The 18,233-nt window shown below is 33.9% G+C and overlaps 1 protein-coding gene across 1 annotated transcript in view; it reads left to right on the top strand.

Moving 5' to 3' along the window:
* Positions 1-18,233, top strand: part of LOC123661749 (bromodomain-containing protein 3-like) — a 38,108-nt gene that overhangs the window by 5,153 nt on the left and 14,722 nt on the right. Inside the window, exons 2-16 of the mRNA XM_045596694.1 lie at positions 4,656-4,721; positions 4,797-4,943; positions 5,028-5,084; positions 5,249-5,419; positions 5,509-5,703; positions 5,784-6,092; positions 6,341-6,439; positions 6,953-7,102; positions 7,471-7,650; positions 9,723-9,970; positions 10,085-10,416; positions 14,038-14,343; positions 14,619-14,777; positions 14,876-14,998; positions 18,047-18,163. Of these exons, the coding sequence (XP_045452650.1) occupies positions 4,899-4,943; positions 5,028-5,084; positions 5,249-5,419; positions 5,509-5,703; positions 5,784-6,092; positions 6,341-6,439; positions 6,953-7,102; positions 7,471-7,650; positions 9,723-9,970; positions 10,085-10,416; positions 14,038-14,343; positions 14,619-14,777; positions 14,876-14,998; positions 18,047-18,163 (2,491 nt within the window). The 5' untranslated portion in view covers positions 4,656-4,721; positions 4,797-4,898. The remainder of the gene's footprint in view (positions 1-4,655; positions 4,722-4,796; positions 4,944-5,027; positions 5,085-5,248; positions 5,420-5,508; positions 5,704-5,783; positions 6,093-6,340; positions 6,440-6,952; positions 7,103-7,470; positions 7,651-9,722; positions 9,971-10,084; positions 10,417-14,037; positions 14,344-14,618; positions 14,778-14,875; positions 14,999-18,046; positions 18,164-18,233) is intronic.

Genomic DNA, 18,233 nt, shown 5'->3' with positions numbered 1-18,233 from the left:
TATTATATTGTTAATTTTACATAAAAAATTGTAGTTTTAAATAAGTACATTTAAAATAACAAACAAAAATCAAATAATATCCCACATAAATTATAAGTTTTACTTTTTTTTGTTTAATTTATATATATATATATATATATATATATATTTTTTTTTTTTTTTTCTTTTGTTGTTGTTTACTTCTTATATTACCATTTAATCTTTTAATGGTACTGAACAGTTTGCACACAGTGAACTTAGCCCCTTTTTTCCTGTGGCCATTCATATTTTACACACAAAATTAGCATTAACTTTGTATCTGTTGTTCTCTATTGTAAAAAAAAATGTCATTAAATGAAACATTTATTTTTGTCTAGGTTTATAGACTAAAATTATGGTAGACAAAAGCCTAGGTTATTTTAAAATGTAACTACATAACCCTTTCATAACAGGAACAGGGTAATAGTATTCTTGTAATTGTACAAGAATGTTTATAAAGGATTTAATTTCTGAGATCTTTAAAACTTGTTTTTAAACATATGTGCAATAAATTTAGTTAAAATGTAATGTATGTAAGTTTTACATAAGTTTAAGTTTTTGGTGATCTTGCAATAACTAACCTAACAAATAGACATGTTCTCTTTACTTGCTTTATGTTAAACTTAGGAATTAGTTTATATCAAACTAGCAGTTGCGCGCACCTTCGCTCGCGTAGTAGTTGATAATATTTACAAAGAAGCTAAAGTAGTGTAAAATCATTATATCACAACAATTTAGGACCTCTTTGTATACCACATTTATCGTTCACCTTTAGTGCGCTAGAACTACCAGACTGCTCGCAGAGCTTGCTCTCGAGTCATGGAACAGTCGCGCGAAGAATTTTCTTCCATTAGGTCTACTCACGCCAATTTTAGATACTTTCAATAACATGAACTAATCTCCTATAGAATTTCCGCAAACGATGAATTACTTATTTTTGTTACATGGAATCAAAATTCTAGAAATACAATTTCATCCTTTTGATATCTACTACCGTTATAACAGGAAAATATTTAAGATATATTAAGGTGTAAAAATTAATCAAAGAGTAGACTATTTTTTTTAATCAATATCTACCCAAGTATATGATTAAAGATTCAAATAATATATATAATTTAAAAAGCAGTTTAGAAATATAGCATTTGTGTAAAAATAAGATGCACTTTCATACAAAATGTTGATTACTTTGATGCAAGTGATTTTTCCTCAATTTCAAAATGAAAGGTATGGCTGAAATAGGTATTTGTGTATTTGTGATCCTAAAACTATGTAAAAAGTGTTTCAAGCTTCTAACTCCAGAAATGATGGACTTCTATTCCCTATTTTATTTTATTTTATTTTTATTTGGGAAACATGCAATTTTATATTATAAAATTGTTATACGCTTCAGCCTGTAATATCCCACTCTTGGGCATAGGCCTCTTTCCCCATGTAGGAGAAGGATTAGAGCTTAATCCACCACGCTGCTCCAATGCGTGTTGGCAGATATATATATTATAACTAATTACAATCGTAATCAGTAAAGTTTTTACTATTAGCTCCATGGGTCAATCAACAATTCTTTGTAAAAACATTATCCCTACGCTTAATATATATGTATAACTTACAAAACTAATAATTTACCAAATTTCATATCATAAACAGTTTTTAGAATACACAGCATGATATTAAACGGCATTTCATTATCATGATTCCATTATTTTTAATTATTTTAACAGTAACTTAGTTGACAAGTTCTCGTTCCCATACAAATAATTGCTGTCCTCACTCTAGTTCAGTTATTCATAGATGCATTAATTTAAAAATATTGTATGAAAGTGGATTAATTTCCATTTTTTTATTACAATCTATTATAGTTTCCAAACCCATTTACATGTTTTCCAAATTGTTTTCAAAACTTCTGTCCATTAAGTTACGGCCTTTGAAAGTTCTAAAATAAAAACAAAGATGGCCATAGAATAAAACATATCAATGAACATCAGAAGATGATTAGTAAATATTCTAAAAAAGTTGAAAGAAAATTTATAAGAAATTCGTCTTGTTTTTTACTTACTGTTTTTTAAAAAAGAATAGTTGATTGACCCTAATACATACTACAGCAATATACCACTATAAAATTGTTTGAAAAGTATTGTTTATAAAAAAAATAAACAAGAATAGTTGAAGAAAAAAGATATATGATGTAAAAAGAGAAGAAATTTTACCCATTTAAGTTTAGAATTGTCACATAAACAAACAAATTAATGTTCAGTAGTTTAGTATTAACACTTTCCAACTTTAAACTGATTTCCAGCTTCAAAAATTACGAAATTTACACTTAAACTTTCAACCACTATCCTACCCTTTTACTTTTATATTAACCACAAATGCTGAAATACGTATTTATCCATTATTAATAAGTAGTCCAAAAAATTAATTTAACGCTTCTAATTAAAAAAATATCAGATTTGTGTTTCGACCTGGACTTTTACTAACCATAAACTACCTCTGATCTCTCTCTCTCTCTCTCTCTCTCTCTCTCTCTGATCTCTCTCTCTCTCTCTGATCTCTCTCTCTCTCTGATCTCTCTCTCTCTCTGATGTCTCTCTCTCTCTGATGTCTCTCTCTCTCTGATCTCTCTCTCTCTCTCTGATCTCTCTCTCTCTCTGATCTCTCTCTCTCTCTGATCTCTCTCTCTCTCTGATCTCTCTCTCTCTCTCTGATCTCTCTCTCTCTCTGATCTCTCTCTCTCTCTGATCTCTCTCATCTCTCTCTCTCTCCGATCTCTCTCTCTCTCTTTCTCTCTCTGATCTCTACCTCTATCCAATTTCAAGCTAAGCATAAAAAAATAAGGACTAATAAAATCTTTCGAGAGACCTTAGCCGTTCTTAATATGGCCCTGTCGCAAAATTATTTCGATAGACGTTTATTAACAATTGAATATCTTCCTGACAAATTTTAAGCTTGTAGCATTAAAAATTACGGGCTCATACAAACTTTCATTATTATGGGTCCAGTTAATGAGATCTCGTCATGAGTGAATGACTCAATGATTTTATGTATGAATCTATAGTATGTTTGTAGTGAAATGAACCAAGAATAATATGAAATGAAGAACTGAAAAAAATGAGTACATCTTTTGCTATAAATACAAAATATAATATTTTATACTACATTTGGTATGTTCAAAGGCAATAATACAAATACAACAAAATTACAGACACATTTAGAGGCTTTAAAATGTTATATAGAATCAATGTGTGTTTTACAAATATATATGTACTTTAAAATGCTTTGCTTTATATCGACAATTTATGTTTTATTTTGTACTACCTGTGCTCCGCAGCCTATATTAATTTGAGGATAAAACATACTAAAATATCATATAAGCCTTCCTCGGTTAATAGACTATCCAAGACAAAAAAAAATCAAACCAGTACTTCCTGAGATTAGTGCGTTCAAACAAACAAACTTCTAAGCTATATAATTCTAGAAGGTAGTATTGTTTATGCTGTATGTATATATCTTCTTAATCTTAATATATATAAATTACGCGTTACGTTGTTTGTCCTAGATGTAATCAAATTTGCACACCATGTGCAGTTTTATCCAACTTAAAAGATAGGCTATATTTAATTTCGATATATATAACTATTATATTCAAATATAGGCAGTGTGAAGTTCGCCAGGTAATCTAGTATATATATATATATATATTGGCTTTAACTGTATCATTCATTTATTTCTCACATGTATGAAGTATGTGACAAGCTAGCTTAAGGCATGTTGCAAATTTAATGCACAATTTTAACTGATTGGGTTAAAGAAACAATGCATACTATATTAATTTTTATCAATAAACTACCGGACCCGGCAGACGTTGTCCTGCCCGGAAAACAGCTACCAAATTTGATGCTTACATACCGATAGCAGCGCCACCTACCGGGTCCAATTTAGATAAAAACTACCATATCTTCCAAGTTAGACAAAATTACAGATGCTTACAAAATTTGATAAAAATTGATTCAGTAGTTTCAGAACTACATACAGATAGCAGCGCCACCTACCGAGTCCAATTGAGATAAAAACTACTATATCTTCCAAGTCAGACAAAATTACAGATGCGTACAAAATTTGATAAAAATTGGTTCAGTAGTTTCGGAGTTATATACTGATAGCAGCGCCACCTACCAGGTCCGATTGGGATAAAAACTACTCTATCACCCAAATTTATATAACAATTTATATTTTATTTTTAATTATATTTTTAGTTAGAAAACGTTTGTATGGGAAAAAGAAAAGGGCTGTTTTTAGGGTTTTCACGGGAATTATTCGAACTTTTCTCGCCGTAAAAACCATCCTTGGACGTCAACGAACATTTAAAAAAAAGAATTGGTAAAATTGGTCCAGGCGTTGTTGAGTTATACGCTTACGAACACATTTTACGATTCATTTTTATATATAAGACTAGCTGACCTAGCGAACTTCGTATCAACTTGAAATGACTTATATATAATATGTAAACTAATCATTCAATTTCTCGAGAATTCTCGAGTAGAAACCATATAATTAGTATAAAGTTTATTTAGGAACCTTGATATTGATAAAACAGTGCAGAATATAAGATATTAAAAAAATCATTATCATTTTTTTTTCAGGTTCCGAAAACGAAATAGTTAAAAATTGTCGCCTAAGTAATTTAACACTGCATATGTATATAGAAGGTAATATTTATTATTAATTTACATTTTTATTACAAGCATTTTTTACCTAACATTAAATATAAACATTTTCTTCAGGTCTAGAAATAATTTAAATGAACAAAATGAGGTATACCTAGGTGCATTTGCACCACATTATATTATGATAGAATGGTTTTATGTTATAAGAGGATATAGCTGATGCCTCTTAGCCAGAGATTGGATGAACCTCTCGTTACTATTGAGGTGAGTATTATTTGGTTCAACAATTGCAGGGAAAAAATTATGTTTCTCAGGTTACTATAGTATTTGCATGGTTTTGGCAGGTAGATTGCAGACTCCAGCACAATGCAACAGGCAGTCGATCCCCTTGCTACAACTAGCACTGTAAGCTACAAAATTTTATATTTTAATAACAAATTTCAGATAATTTGATAATTTTACTTGCTATTTATTCCATAGTTAATGAACTAGTTTTAGTTTTAATTTAAAATTTAATAGTTTCTAAAAGTAGTAGTGCAGAGTAATAGTAAAGTTTATTACTATTGTAGCCGTCGGCGGAGCCTGTCAATGGCGCGTCCTCGGAGGATACACCACGCCGTCAAGGTCGGATGACTAATCAACTACAGTTCCTTCAAAAGAATGTTATAAAAGCAGTCTGGAAACATAAATTTGCATGGCCATTTCACCAACCGGTCGATGCCAAAAAATTGAACCTACCTGTGAGTAAATTTTTCTCATTGGTTAAAAATAAAGTTATATAAAATACTAAACTCTAATTACGTGTATGTGCTTGATTTAATATTTTCAGGATTACCACAAAATCATAAAAAAACCTATGGATTTAGGTACAATCAAAAAACGTCTTGAGTCAAACTACTACTATTCAGCTCAAGAATGTATTCAAGATTTCAATACTATGTTCACTAATTGCTATGTTTATAACAAACCGGGTGAAGATGTGGTTGTGATGGCTCAAACATTAGAAAAATTATTTCTTAATCGGGTAAGATATTTTGTATTTATATTTTCAAAATAGTGTTATAACTTTATCGAATAAGAACTAAGGGGACATATATCCTACAGATTGCGCAAATGGACAAGGAGGAGAAGGAGATAGAGATGCCATCAAACAGCGGGAAAGGAGGAGTGAAGAAGCGTACTGGAGGCTCGAGCGGGGGTGTGGTGGCGAGTGCGGCGGGAGCAGGTGCGGGTGCGGGGCCGGGCGCCGGGGCGCCAGCGGGCGCGGCGCTGGGCGCGCGCGCCTCCGTCAAGCCTGCCCCGCCCGCGCCGCACCCCCCCGCTTTTGTGGGCTCCACCAACACCACCACCACGCCCACGCTCACCGCGCCCGCCGTCACCCCGCCCGCCACGCACACCGGACTGCCGCAACAGGTATACTTCTAAGGGTCTCCAAAAATCTGAAGTATGGTTATGTTAAATTATATGGAAATAAATGTTTGTTATAAATTTATATGTTTAATTATATTTTTATTCAAAAGTCAATAAAATCAACAAAAAACTTTTAATGGTGGCTTAAGGCCAGAATTTTAGTTACATGCAAGTTTTGTTAAAATTGAGGAGCATACTATATACCTTTTAAACAAAAATAAATTAATATATTTTTACCTTACTGCATGCAGGTTGCAACTCAACCTTCAAATTTCCATGTATCACAAGCTGCTGCACAACCGGTATCTACAATACCAGCCGTTACATTATCACAAACCCAACCTGCCAAGGTAAATATAATTGTGAATATTGTTCAAAACATACTCAATATGACGACACCAAAGTAGTTTTATATTAATCAACTAGCTGACCCCTGCCCACTTCGTTGGGCGTTAATTATTATTATATTAACCAAATAACATACTTTAAAGAACAAATTTTATAGCACTTAAAGAAATAATATGTTGCTCCAACGCCATCTATCAAAAATCGAGAAAACGTCGTCGATAGACTAAAATAAGACTAAATTAATAACGTCGAAAGACTAATAAATTGTTTTCTAATAGCGATAGATGGCGCTAGTTTATTTACTATTTTGATATTATATTTTAATCTTTTGCTTATTTACTGAGTTTTTTGTTCAATTACAATAAAATATAGCCTATGTCAGTATGTGTAGCTTTCTGTTAGTGAAAGAATTTTCATGATCGGATCAGTATTTGCGAAAATTACCCCCCTACATACAAACAAAGTTATAAACTTTACCTCTTTATAATATTAGTATAGATAATTTTTTTTTATAGGTTAAAAAAGGAGTTAAAAGAAAAGCTGATACTACGACGCCTATGGGTAGTTCATTTGAAGGTGGCTATACGACTCCTACCATTGAGCAACAGAGTGGACCTAAACCTGCCAAAATTTCTACCAGAAGAGAAAGTGGAAGACAGAAAAAAGTAAGCTATTTGTATTAAAACACAAATAAAATATTTTATAAGAATAAGAACAACAATATATAAAAGTTCTTCCACATAGTTTGCCTAAACATTTAATTTAATCGTTATTTACGACTATTCCCGTTATTTCGGCGACGTTCCAGATGACACAATCACGGGACGTCTTGTGATAGGGATAGAAGCTTACTCACTTAGATATCCAATGTTTATTATTTGTCACAATCGACTAAGCAAGCTTAGCAAAAGCAGTAAAAGCATGACGGACAGACATAAAGAGTTACTTCCGGGCGTGTAATATCAAAACGAACGTCTAGTATCGATATTTGTTATGTGGTGTAAAAGTATCAACAAAGGCGTCTCGTCGACAGGCGGGCCGGGTGGGGGACGACGTGTTCAAGATGGGCGGGCTGTCGCCCGGCGTAGGCGCGGCGGGCGCGTCGCACCACGCCGCGCTCACGCCGCAGATGGCGAAGAGCAAGGAGAAGCTCTCCGACGCGCTCAAGAGCTGCAACGAGATCTTGAAGGAGCTCTTTTCCAAGAAACACTCGGTGAGTTTTACTGCTAATATATGACATTCGGCTCACTAAGTGAGAATAGGCAATTGTTTAACAAATATAATGAGTGTGCTTAAAAAGTAAGTAATATTAAATTTATTTACATTTTAGTACAAAATGCATCAACAGTCCGTAATGGGCACGATGATATTATGATAATAATAATAATAATAATAATAATAAAAATGTTTATTTCGGAATAAGTCTTACAAGTTGCTTTTATACAATACTTCTGCCAAACTGTAAAACAGTTTGTTGGCAAATGTAGCTCCTAATTTACATTGTAGGTAATACTTATTCTTACTGACTATTGTTAGTTTATTTTACACTAATTAAAATTATTTACAAGAAAATACATACTTAAGTTAGATGTTATATAATTCGATAATTCTTTCCTTGAGAACACTTAAAAGCCTCTTTTGTAGTTGATTTTTAAAAGATCGTTTTGTTAAATTATTGTTTTTTAATGTTAGTGGTAAATTATTAAAAATTATAGGCACCATATATTTTCTTTTACGTTGACCGAAATAATTACTATATGTAGGTACTTCATATACTTTTTTGCTGACTGTTTTACGCCCTATAGGTTTATTAATACAAATTTTAAATTCATCGCTACAGAATTGCTGAACAGCTATCAACAAAGTTACCTTGTCATGGACTGGCAGCATATTACACTCGATGAATAATTCCTCGTAATCACTGGATTTACATTTCTTTTTGACTTTATTGTTAACTAGCTGTTTTAAAAACCTAGTCTGTATTAATTTTAATTTGTCTAAATATGTCTTAAACGTGCGTCCGTAACTAGTCAGTCCATAACAAAGCAACGAATCTACTAGCGCATAATAAACAGTGTACATAGTTGACCTATCTAATATAAAACTTAAATGATGGAATTTAGTAAGCACGATCCTTAGTTTTTCACATAAGTTGTTAATGTGCGTTCGCCACGAGAAATTCCGGTCTATGGTTAAGCCCAAGTATTTGTATTCATGCACTACCTCAATAGGTAAACAATTGCAGTATGAATGTGCTTGATGCAGACACTCATAGCTATGCCCCACTATTTTTGGCGCGGTATCTACAATCCTGGAATAAGGCGATCGTATGTACATACATTTTGTTTTTTCCATATTGATTAATATTCCGTTGTCATGCGCCCACCGTACAATATTGGTGAAATCCTGCTGGATTTTATTTTCTATGACACTGAATTCCTTATCTGAGTATAATAGACAGGTATCATCCGCATACATATATATACTACAGTTGCTGACAACATTGCACATATTGTTCACATGCATAATATAGCCAACGGGGCCGAACACGGAACCGGTTGGTACGCCACAGCTGATTTGCGCCGGGTCGCCGGTAGCCCTGCTCACTGCCGTTATCAATGTTCTCTCGCTCAGATACGCTCGGAGCCAATTATTTAAGGGTCCTGCAACACCACACTCCCGCATAGCTTGCAACAGCTGGTGGTGTTCCAGGGTATCGAAGGCTTTTTTGAAATCGATATAGACCACCCCCACCTGCTTCCTTTGATCTAGTGCTTCATTTATTTCATCTGTGAAGCGGGCTAACACCGTCTCCGTGCTACGACCACGCCGGAAACCATGCTGTGCGCTTGTTAATATGTTATATTTTTCTAGGAAGTTACTTATTTGGTTGACTATGTACTTTTCTACTATTTTATTAATAACTGATAATATGGCTATAGGTCTATAGTTAGTATAATCTGTGTGCGAGCCTTGCTTGTAAATTGGTCGAATTAATTTTCAAACACTTCATTGAAAGTCATAAGATCATCAATCAATGAATAAAGATGCATGCAAGAGTGACTCACTTGGGAGATTTTTCAAAGATTTTCCTATAAAAAGATACTAAAAATACTAAAAGATTACAATTTATATTTATACCTCACCACTTTAATTCTCAAGTATGTATTAACTCATACAGTAACTCAGTTTAGTTATGTAGATAACGTAGGTCAATTTATACACTAAATTTTGAGCATTTTATTATATTGATATTAGAAATTGAAATTGTACAATATTTTACAGGGTTATGCGTGGCCGTTTTATAAACCGGTCGATGCCGAGTTACTCGGTTTGCATGACTATTTTGATATTATTAAAAAACCTATGGACCTCGGGACCGTAAAACAGAAAATGGACAATAGAGCTTATAAGACGGCAGCCGAGTTCGCAGCGGATGTACGACTAATATTCACAAATTGCTACAAATATAATCCTCCTGATCACGACGTTGTTGCAATGGCCCGAAAATTGCAAGACGTCTTCGAAATGAGGTAGGTGATCAAGTTTATAACTAATTAACATACACAAAAAATTAAGTGCTAAAATATTTTACATAACAGATGTTCGAGTTTATTATCTTATTAGAGAATAATTATGTTTCAAAGGTATGCCAAGATTCCTGATGAACCAAGTCATGTTGGAGTACCTCACATGGATAAAGGTAGTTCAGCTTCTAGTTCAGAATCAGGGTCCGAATCAGACTCAGAATCAGACGATTCAGAGGAAGAACGAAACAATAAAGTAAAATTATTAGAAAAAGAACTTCTTGCACTTCAGGAGAAAATGCGAAAGCTTGTCGAAGAGTCTAATAATAAGAAGAAAGCCAAAAAGAAAATGAAAGATAAACAGAAAAAGACGGTAGCAAATAGTGCCATCCCTAAAGCCAATGCTGTTGCAGGATATAGTGCAAAAGCAAACAATATAGGTGACAATTTGGGTGAGTTCTTGTTATTTGTATTTTTTTTTTAATCTGTAAAATATCCATTACTAGAGTTATGGTACGTTTAGACTACGACACTATTCACGGTACACTTAGTGTATACATAGAGTGTCTCTGTATGAACCCGAGTGTCTTTAATTGCAAAATTTATTGTGACACGATAATTAGTGTCGCATCAGCTTCTGTCTGAACACGTTGTGTCCAAGTGTCTAGTGTAGTTAAAAAGTTTTCGAGCAGGGTTGATATTTCCAATACACCGCACCGCGTTTGAGTGCGCAAAATGAATTTTACGTGGAGCAAGGAGACCACAAAGAGCCTTATCATTTTTGTAGAAGAGCTACCATATCATAACCTTCAATATTATAAATATTCCTTCATAACATTCCGGAATTATTAATGAATTTGTTGACACTGGTATACAAAATAAATTACTAAGTGAATGATAACTGTGTCCTAAAAAAATTACAAAATAAATCATTTATCATTATCATAATCAATAAATTAAAACTAAAACAAGCTTTTATTTGAATGCGCTAAAACGAAAAAAAAAAAAAAATTACTTTAAAACTTTTACTATCTACTTATAAAGTATTCTCCTTAAGAGGCTCCCCCTTCTCAATGACCTTGAGCATTTAGACTTTGCCACACCCCAGCCACCCGCACTTCACCTGATCAGTATTACGTAAAGGTTATTAAACTCGGCCATCTACCGGCTCTAGCTTGTACTACTTAGGACATGCGATTGATCCGTTTCCTAGACCAAGAGCTTGCGTACAAGTTGTGATCATCCATAATTATTATTTAATTTTCTTCTTGTCGTGTCGATCATTTAGGCTATAAAATTATATTAATTACTAGTTGTTACTTGTTGTTCAGTTCGCAGTTATAAAATAAATAAATTTCTAAAATAAAAGTAGCCTAACTATATCAGCTATCTGCCAGTGAAAGTTCTGTCAGAATCGGTCTAGCCATTTCAGAGATTAGGCGGAACAAACAGACATACAGACAGACAAAAATTGTCAAAATGCTATTTTTGTGTATGTATCCATATGAATTTAGTAAAAAGCGGTTATTTTAATATTAAAAGCAGCCGCTCCAATTTTATTTGTATAGATATACTAAATTTATATTTTATTCTATTATCGGCACGGTGAAGATCGACTTTAGGTTCGGATCTTAGACCACAAGCTAAGCAGCTTTACATTTACACAGCTCAAAATTAATAATTAAATTATTTTTTTTATTTGAAGTAAATACAATTGCAAAATTCAACAGTAAGTCTGTCTACCTGTTACATTTTGATGCCTATCTTGGATTAAAAAAAGTAAATAGATTTGCGCGTAAGCAAGAGCATCGTGCGATGACGAGCGACACAAGTTCCCCGTACAAAGGCCTCTGGCCGTCTGCCGCGGGCCGCCTGTCGCCCGGCAAATAACCAAAAATTATATTTTTACGATTTTCTAATAAAATACTGCACTTAATAAAAAACCCTTCTGTAGAAATATTAAGTACAGGATTCTTAATTAATAAAAAAAAAAATATTCACTATTGTAAGTAGTAAAATTAGAAAGCCTATACGATTTTTGTACGCGAAAGGAGGTCCAGGTAAACAATTATTTCTCTTTATTTAGAGAATTTTATACAATTATCTTACAGTCACATTAATAAACTGAATCCGAGTTACAACATATATTTATTTGATATTTTTAACGTAACTTTAACGTATACTTTATAGAACATGAAAACGGCCGAATTTGTCTGGGATCCCCTTAAGTATTTTTTAGTTTGAAAATTTTAATAGTTAAATAGACGATTATTCATGCTGACCGAGCATCATTTACTAGTTAGCGTGTGAACAGCTCGGACATAATTTCCGTACACTTACAAATAGACACTACTCAGACAAAAAAAAAATCCGTACAAGTGTAACAGTACAGACATTAAGAGCCATTTCACAAAAATCGGTAACAATCCGCGAAATTGTAATATTTTGACGTCGTTAATCTCAGTGTTGGATGCAATAATGTAATTTATATTCTTGAAATATAATAGAGCAACCTTTGTTGTAGTCTATAGTCAGATCAGAATTTTGATTTATATTATGTGTATAAAATTATTAACCTTTTCATCAGCCTCCTCCCTGGGTAAACGGTAGCAATGTATACTTTGAAGTCCTACTTTTCAATAACCTCTACGTTGAAACCATTTTAAAAAAATATCATAATATGTGGAATATAATTTTGTTGTCCACTATAATAGATTTTTATTCCATTTGTATCTCTATTAAACGATAAAAAAAATTTAAAGTTACGAATATTTTCCAAATAAGTACAATTTTAAAAGCGATATTTCTCTTAGAAAACTAAGAAATTTTAACGAACTATCTTCATCAAAGTAAACTTACATCATTAAGGAATACAAAAAAAAATAATTAAAAGATGTAATTATTTTTAATACATTTTATATTAAATAATAAAAAGATAGTATATATTGCCACGCATCAAGCCCGGTAAATCAGTCGAGCGCTAGCGCTCTTAGAGGTAAGGTCCACGCCAAATTCTGCGCAGCCGTCTCTTTCGCTCACACGCGCCAAGCGCCTGTTGTTATAGCGGATAAAACGCATTTGATACTTTCATAATAAAATATAAATAAAATAAACATATTACGAAAATGACTGTAAAATAATATAATGATAACTTCTGTAAACAAATGTATAATTTAATTTTCTTTTCTCACATTATCAATACAAATAGGCATTTCAATCTGTTTGTCTTGTTATTTGTTAATTAATATGTTTGTCGGTGTCGATGTCATAAAATGCTATTTTATTCATATCGTAAATATTAGATTCATTCGTAAACTGAAAAAACTAAATCAATTTAAAAAATAATTGTTTCATAAAATTGATTTTTTATTTTTATTTTAAATTTATTGACTGTTGTTATATAACATACTTGAAACTTTTAACAAATTAATTATGTAAAAAACATTTTATACCATAGTTATAATTTTTATTATACATCAGAAAATGATCAAGATGGTCTTTTGGTTGTCACACTATATTTACTAGCACAAAGATCGCGCGGCTCGTACGACTCGCGCGATGCGACCAAATTTACCTAAACTTGCAGAGCGTAAAATTGTGAAATGGCTCTTAATGTCTGACATTTATGTCGGAATTTCTGTCGTAGTCTAAACGTACCATTAAAGTTCATTTTTTTAGTAAGTCAGACAATTGTGCTATAAATAGTATTTTGAAATATTTTCATTTCTAGAAAATAGTTTTTAAAATATTATAATTGGTAACGATCGAAAGAGAAAATAAGGTAGGTTATGGATAATGAATAAAGTTGCGCAAGGACAATAAGATAAATCATTATAGAAGTGTACACTATGCTACTTGCTAATTTTTATATGTTAGCTACGTTTTTACATACAAAACTACATATAACTCATTATTATATACAAGACTACATACAAATCATTTACAATAGTTAATATACTTCGAATTTCCCAACCGTAAGGCATATTTTGAATTTCTTTCATCCTCTACTATTGAGCATCTCATGCTCAATGAAAAACTGACATATGAAAAATGAGAGTAACGGTCAGTATTAGTTGTGAACGTATCGTACGTTTTCGCAGCGGTGGGCGGCGTCCGCGGCAAGACCGGCAGCAAGCGCGGCGCCGGCGCGGCAGGCGGCGGGCCGGCGGGCGGCGCGGGCAAGGCGGCGGCGCGCGCGCCCGCCAAGAAGAAGAGCTCCACGCCCACCGCCGCGCCGCCGCACCACGCGCCCGCGCACCACGCGCACCACGCGCACCACGCGCACCACGCGCACGCTGACACCGACGACGAGGACCTCGCCAAGCCCATGTCCTACGACGAGAAGCGCCAGCTCTCGCTCGACATCAACAAGCTGCCCGGTCAGTGCACCTTTATCGTAACCGATTACTTCGCCGTTGCGATTCTAGTGCTCCTGTAATCGTTTTGTAATTGTTCCTTTGAGATTTGCTTACACTACTTTTGATTTTTGACTCCAGAATACCTGGATTACTTAAAACTGTTTCTTTGGTGTGGGTAACGACGACGGTACGAGACTATCATTTCTTTGTACGTCTTGCATGAATATATTCTTACGAGGACAAGTATATAAGTCGTTTTGTTATCGCTATTGACGTTTTTATTTGTTTTTATTTAGGCGATAAGCTTGGCAAAGTAGTACACATTATTCAAAGCAGAGAGCCTTCGCTGCGAGATTCAAATCCGGATGAAATCGAAATCGATTTCGAAACGTTAAAACCATCTACGCTTAGAGAGTTAGAAAACTATGTGGCATCATGTCTTCGAAAGAAAACACGTACGTATTTCAATCATAATAAATACTTACTGGTAAAATGAATTTATTAAAAAAATTTTAAGCAAGGGAATGGAAATACAAATTATGAATGATTTCAGATCGAAAAGTATCTGGTAAATCTAAAGACGAGCAGATGGCTGAAAAGAAGCAGGAATTAGAAAAAAGATTACAGGATGTATCAGGCCAATTAGGAAGTAATAAAAAGCAACAACCTAAAAAAGGTAATTTAAAAAAAGTAATATTTTGTATTGTAAAAAAGTAATATTAATACTGGTCTCTAGTAGTGTTGTGTTTCTGTGGTGAGTAAGGTAGCATAAGCTCTTGTGGAGGCTATTTCTTGTTTAATAATAGGTCTTTCTTTACCTATGAAATTGCCATTTTTGATGAAATAAGTTAACACACATTTTTTTTCTATATTTTTTATTTTTATTACCCGACTGCCAAGGAAGGGTTATGTTTTTCGCGCGTATCTTGTATGTATGTATATTTGTATGTAATATTCTTTACTACCTCATATTTCCAGAACCACTGAACGGATTTACATAATTGAGGTATCGTTAGGTTCGTCTTAGCTGTCCAAGTGTTCTTAGATAGGTGACATTAAAAAAAAATCAAACATGGCGGCTGCGCGAAGCCATTGTAGTTAATAAAAAAAAAATTTATCTCGAATACTACAATATGGGTATCAAATTGAAGGGCATAATACAAGGATTTTAAAAAGGTATATCAAGATTATTATTACCGTAATATTAATAAAGAAATACAATATTAAAGTTTAAAAAATGTCTCTTTCCCACGCCTATACCATGCATAACTCGCCTCTTAGGCGATGATCAACTTCGGGGTGTAGCCTTTCTAATAAAACACAATGGTTAAAAAAAAAACATACAATTAAAATTACAAATATAAATTAATAAATATCACACCAATTTACAATTACATTAATAAAATCAATAACAAATACATGATACCAAATACAAACAAATAATTTTAATAATAATTTCATTATATTAAAACTAATAGTTGTTGACTTAAGGAGTCACCTATTTGCTAAAGGTCAGGCTTACGTTGCTTTGAGCAGAGTGAGATCTTTCTCCGGGCTTGCTATCAGTTCTCTTGACCCTAAAATCTTTCTCCGGGCTTGCTATCAGTTCTCTTGACCCTAAAAATTATTTAATCAACCACATGATGTAAACTGTTTTATTGAATTGAACCGATTACGTAATTTGTCTGACTAAAAAGACATAAATAAAATAATAATTAAAAAAAAAAAAACCCGCCTGCGTGAAGAACAACTAATAGAAAATCAACTGAAAAAGCTGGAACAAGATAAAAATTTAATATGCACACAAAGTCATGCACAAAGAGAGAATGATTTGACTTATCCTTCAATGTCATGCCTCCGGCTGCATATTATCTACGACGTTGCATAAAGATTCGAAGGACTACCGTATTAATATATTTTAAATGTACAGCACAAAATGTTTGATATTGTTTCTATTTATTTCGCTGACTTTGTGTGCATATTAAATTTTTATCTTGTTCCAGCTTTTTCAGTTGATTTTCTATTAGTTGTTCTTCACGCAGGCGGGTTTTTTGTTTTTTTTTTTTAATTATTATTTTATTATTCAAAGTAATTAATTACCCATGGAATCAATGCATTTTTGTCAACGTAGTGATTGGTAACTTATTGATGCCTTTCTTGAAAAAAAACTCTTCAAAGGCATTTTGTACTGCCTCTCGGGGTATTGAATTTTTTTCCCGGCCAAAAAGTTACCCAAATTCTGGAAAAAGTGGAAGTCTGTAGGGCAAGATCTAGTGAGTACGGTGGATGACAGAGAACTTCCAACTTCAGCTCTTGTAACTTGGCAACCGTCTGCTGTGCATTATGAGGTCGCGCGTTGTCGTGCAGGAGTAGCGGAGCCGAGCGATTGACCAAAGCTGGTTGGAGACGTGCGAGCTTCCTCATTGTGTTTAGTTCTTCACAGTACACATCTGCAGTAATGCTCATGTCGTTTGGTAAGAAGCTGTGATGAATTACACCGGCGCTAGACCACCATACAGTTACCATCACTTTCCAGGATCTCACCAGGATCTAACCAACTAGCTGAGCGCTTACGATTGTCGGATAGAATCAATTTTTGCGATTTAATATGCCTTCGTTTGTGTGTCTGTTGAGCAATACAAGGTACGTCTCGACGCGTATTTCGCGCTGGCGTTTATTCAATTCGTGAGGCACCCATTTGTCGAGATTCTTTACTTTGCCAATTTGACGCAAACGGACCAAATATTGTTGTAGTGCTAACTTCCAAAGCTTCTGCTAATTCAGCTGTAGTTTGAGAATCATCAGCCTCCGCAATCGTCTTTAATTCGTCATTGTCGACCAACATTTTCGGCCTACCACGTGGTTCATTTCTTAGGTCAAAATTTCCGGAACGAAAGCGGGCAAAGCAATAACGGGTTGTACGATCGTTAGTAGTGCTCGCACCGTAAACGCCGTTGATGTTGCGTGCCGCTTCTGCTGCTTTGCTACCACGACGGAACTCATACTCCATAAACACACGAATTTTTAACGTATCCATGATGACGTACAAATGCGACGTAAACAGAACGCTAACCATTAAACAAATGACTAATTATAAAAAAAGAATTCTATATTTTTAAAATAAAAATAATTTGAAATTCGAGTTCTTAGCGATTTTTTTTTAGTTTTGAAATAGCCAGTACGACGAAACGGCAATTCCATAGGTAAACCTAAGACCTAATATTTTGTTGTAACAGGGATGGCAAATCTTTATTGCATAGAATTCTTATACTTAGTAATAATGTGAATTTTATTTGAAACTAGCTGACCCCGCAAGCATTGTTTTGCCGTACATATTATTAACCTCCTTAACTCCTCCCCCCCTTATAACTTAGGGGTATGAGAAACAGATGTTGGCCAATTCTCAGACCTACCCAATATGCACACAAAATTTCATAAAAATCATTCCAGCCGTTTCGGAGGAGTATGTTAACTAACATTCTGACACGAGAATTTTATATATTCATATGAAATTTTCGGGAATCTTAAAAGGTATCATCGAGGCAATGTCCTGATCTTTAAACTATGTGATGAATATTATACCCATATTAATGAATTTTGCTCTCACCAACTCTACACCTAATAACGATAGAAATCTTTTTTGATAAAATAATCGTTCAAACCTTGGTATTTGAAGTTCTCTTGGTGCAATACACTATATCATTGACTACTCTCAATATTTCAGAGGGCTGCAAGGAGGGGCTCGGCGGTGGTATGTCCTCGTCGTCTAGCTCGTCCGACTCGTCCAACTCGTCGTCCAGCACCGACACCAGCTCGTCGGACAGCAGCGACAGCGAAGCAGGTTAGACCTCGGCGCCTTATTAACTTGCAGCTAACGACTTAGACTTACGTTTTAATGTTACGTGCATTTA

This window comes from Melitaea cinxia, chromosome 2 (assembly GCF_905220565.1).
Source record: "Melitaea cinxia chromosome 2, ilMelCinx1.1, whole genome shotgun sequence".
Classification (NCBI taxonomy): Eukaryota; Metazoa; Arthropoda; class Insecta; order Lepidoptera; family Nymphalidae; genus Melitaea; species Melitaea cinxia.
The sequence above is the reverse complement of the archived record's forward strand: the minus strand, read 5'-3'. Positions and strand labels throughout refer to the sequence as shown.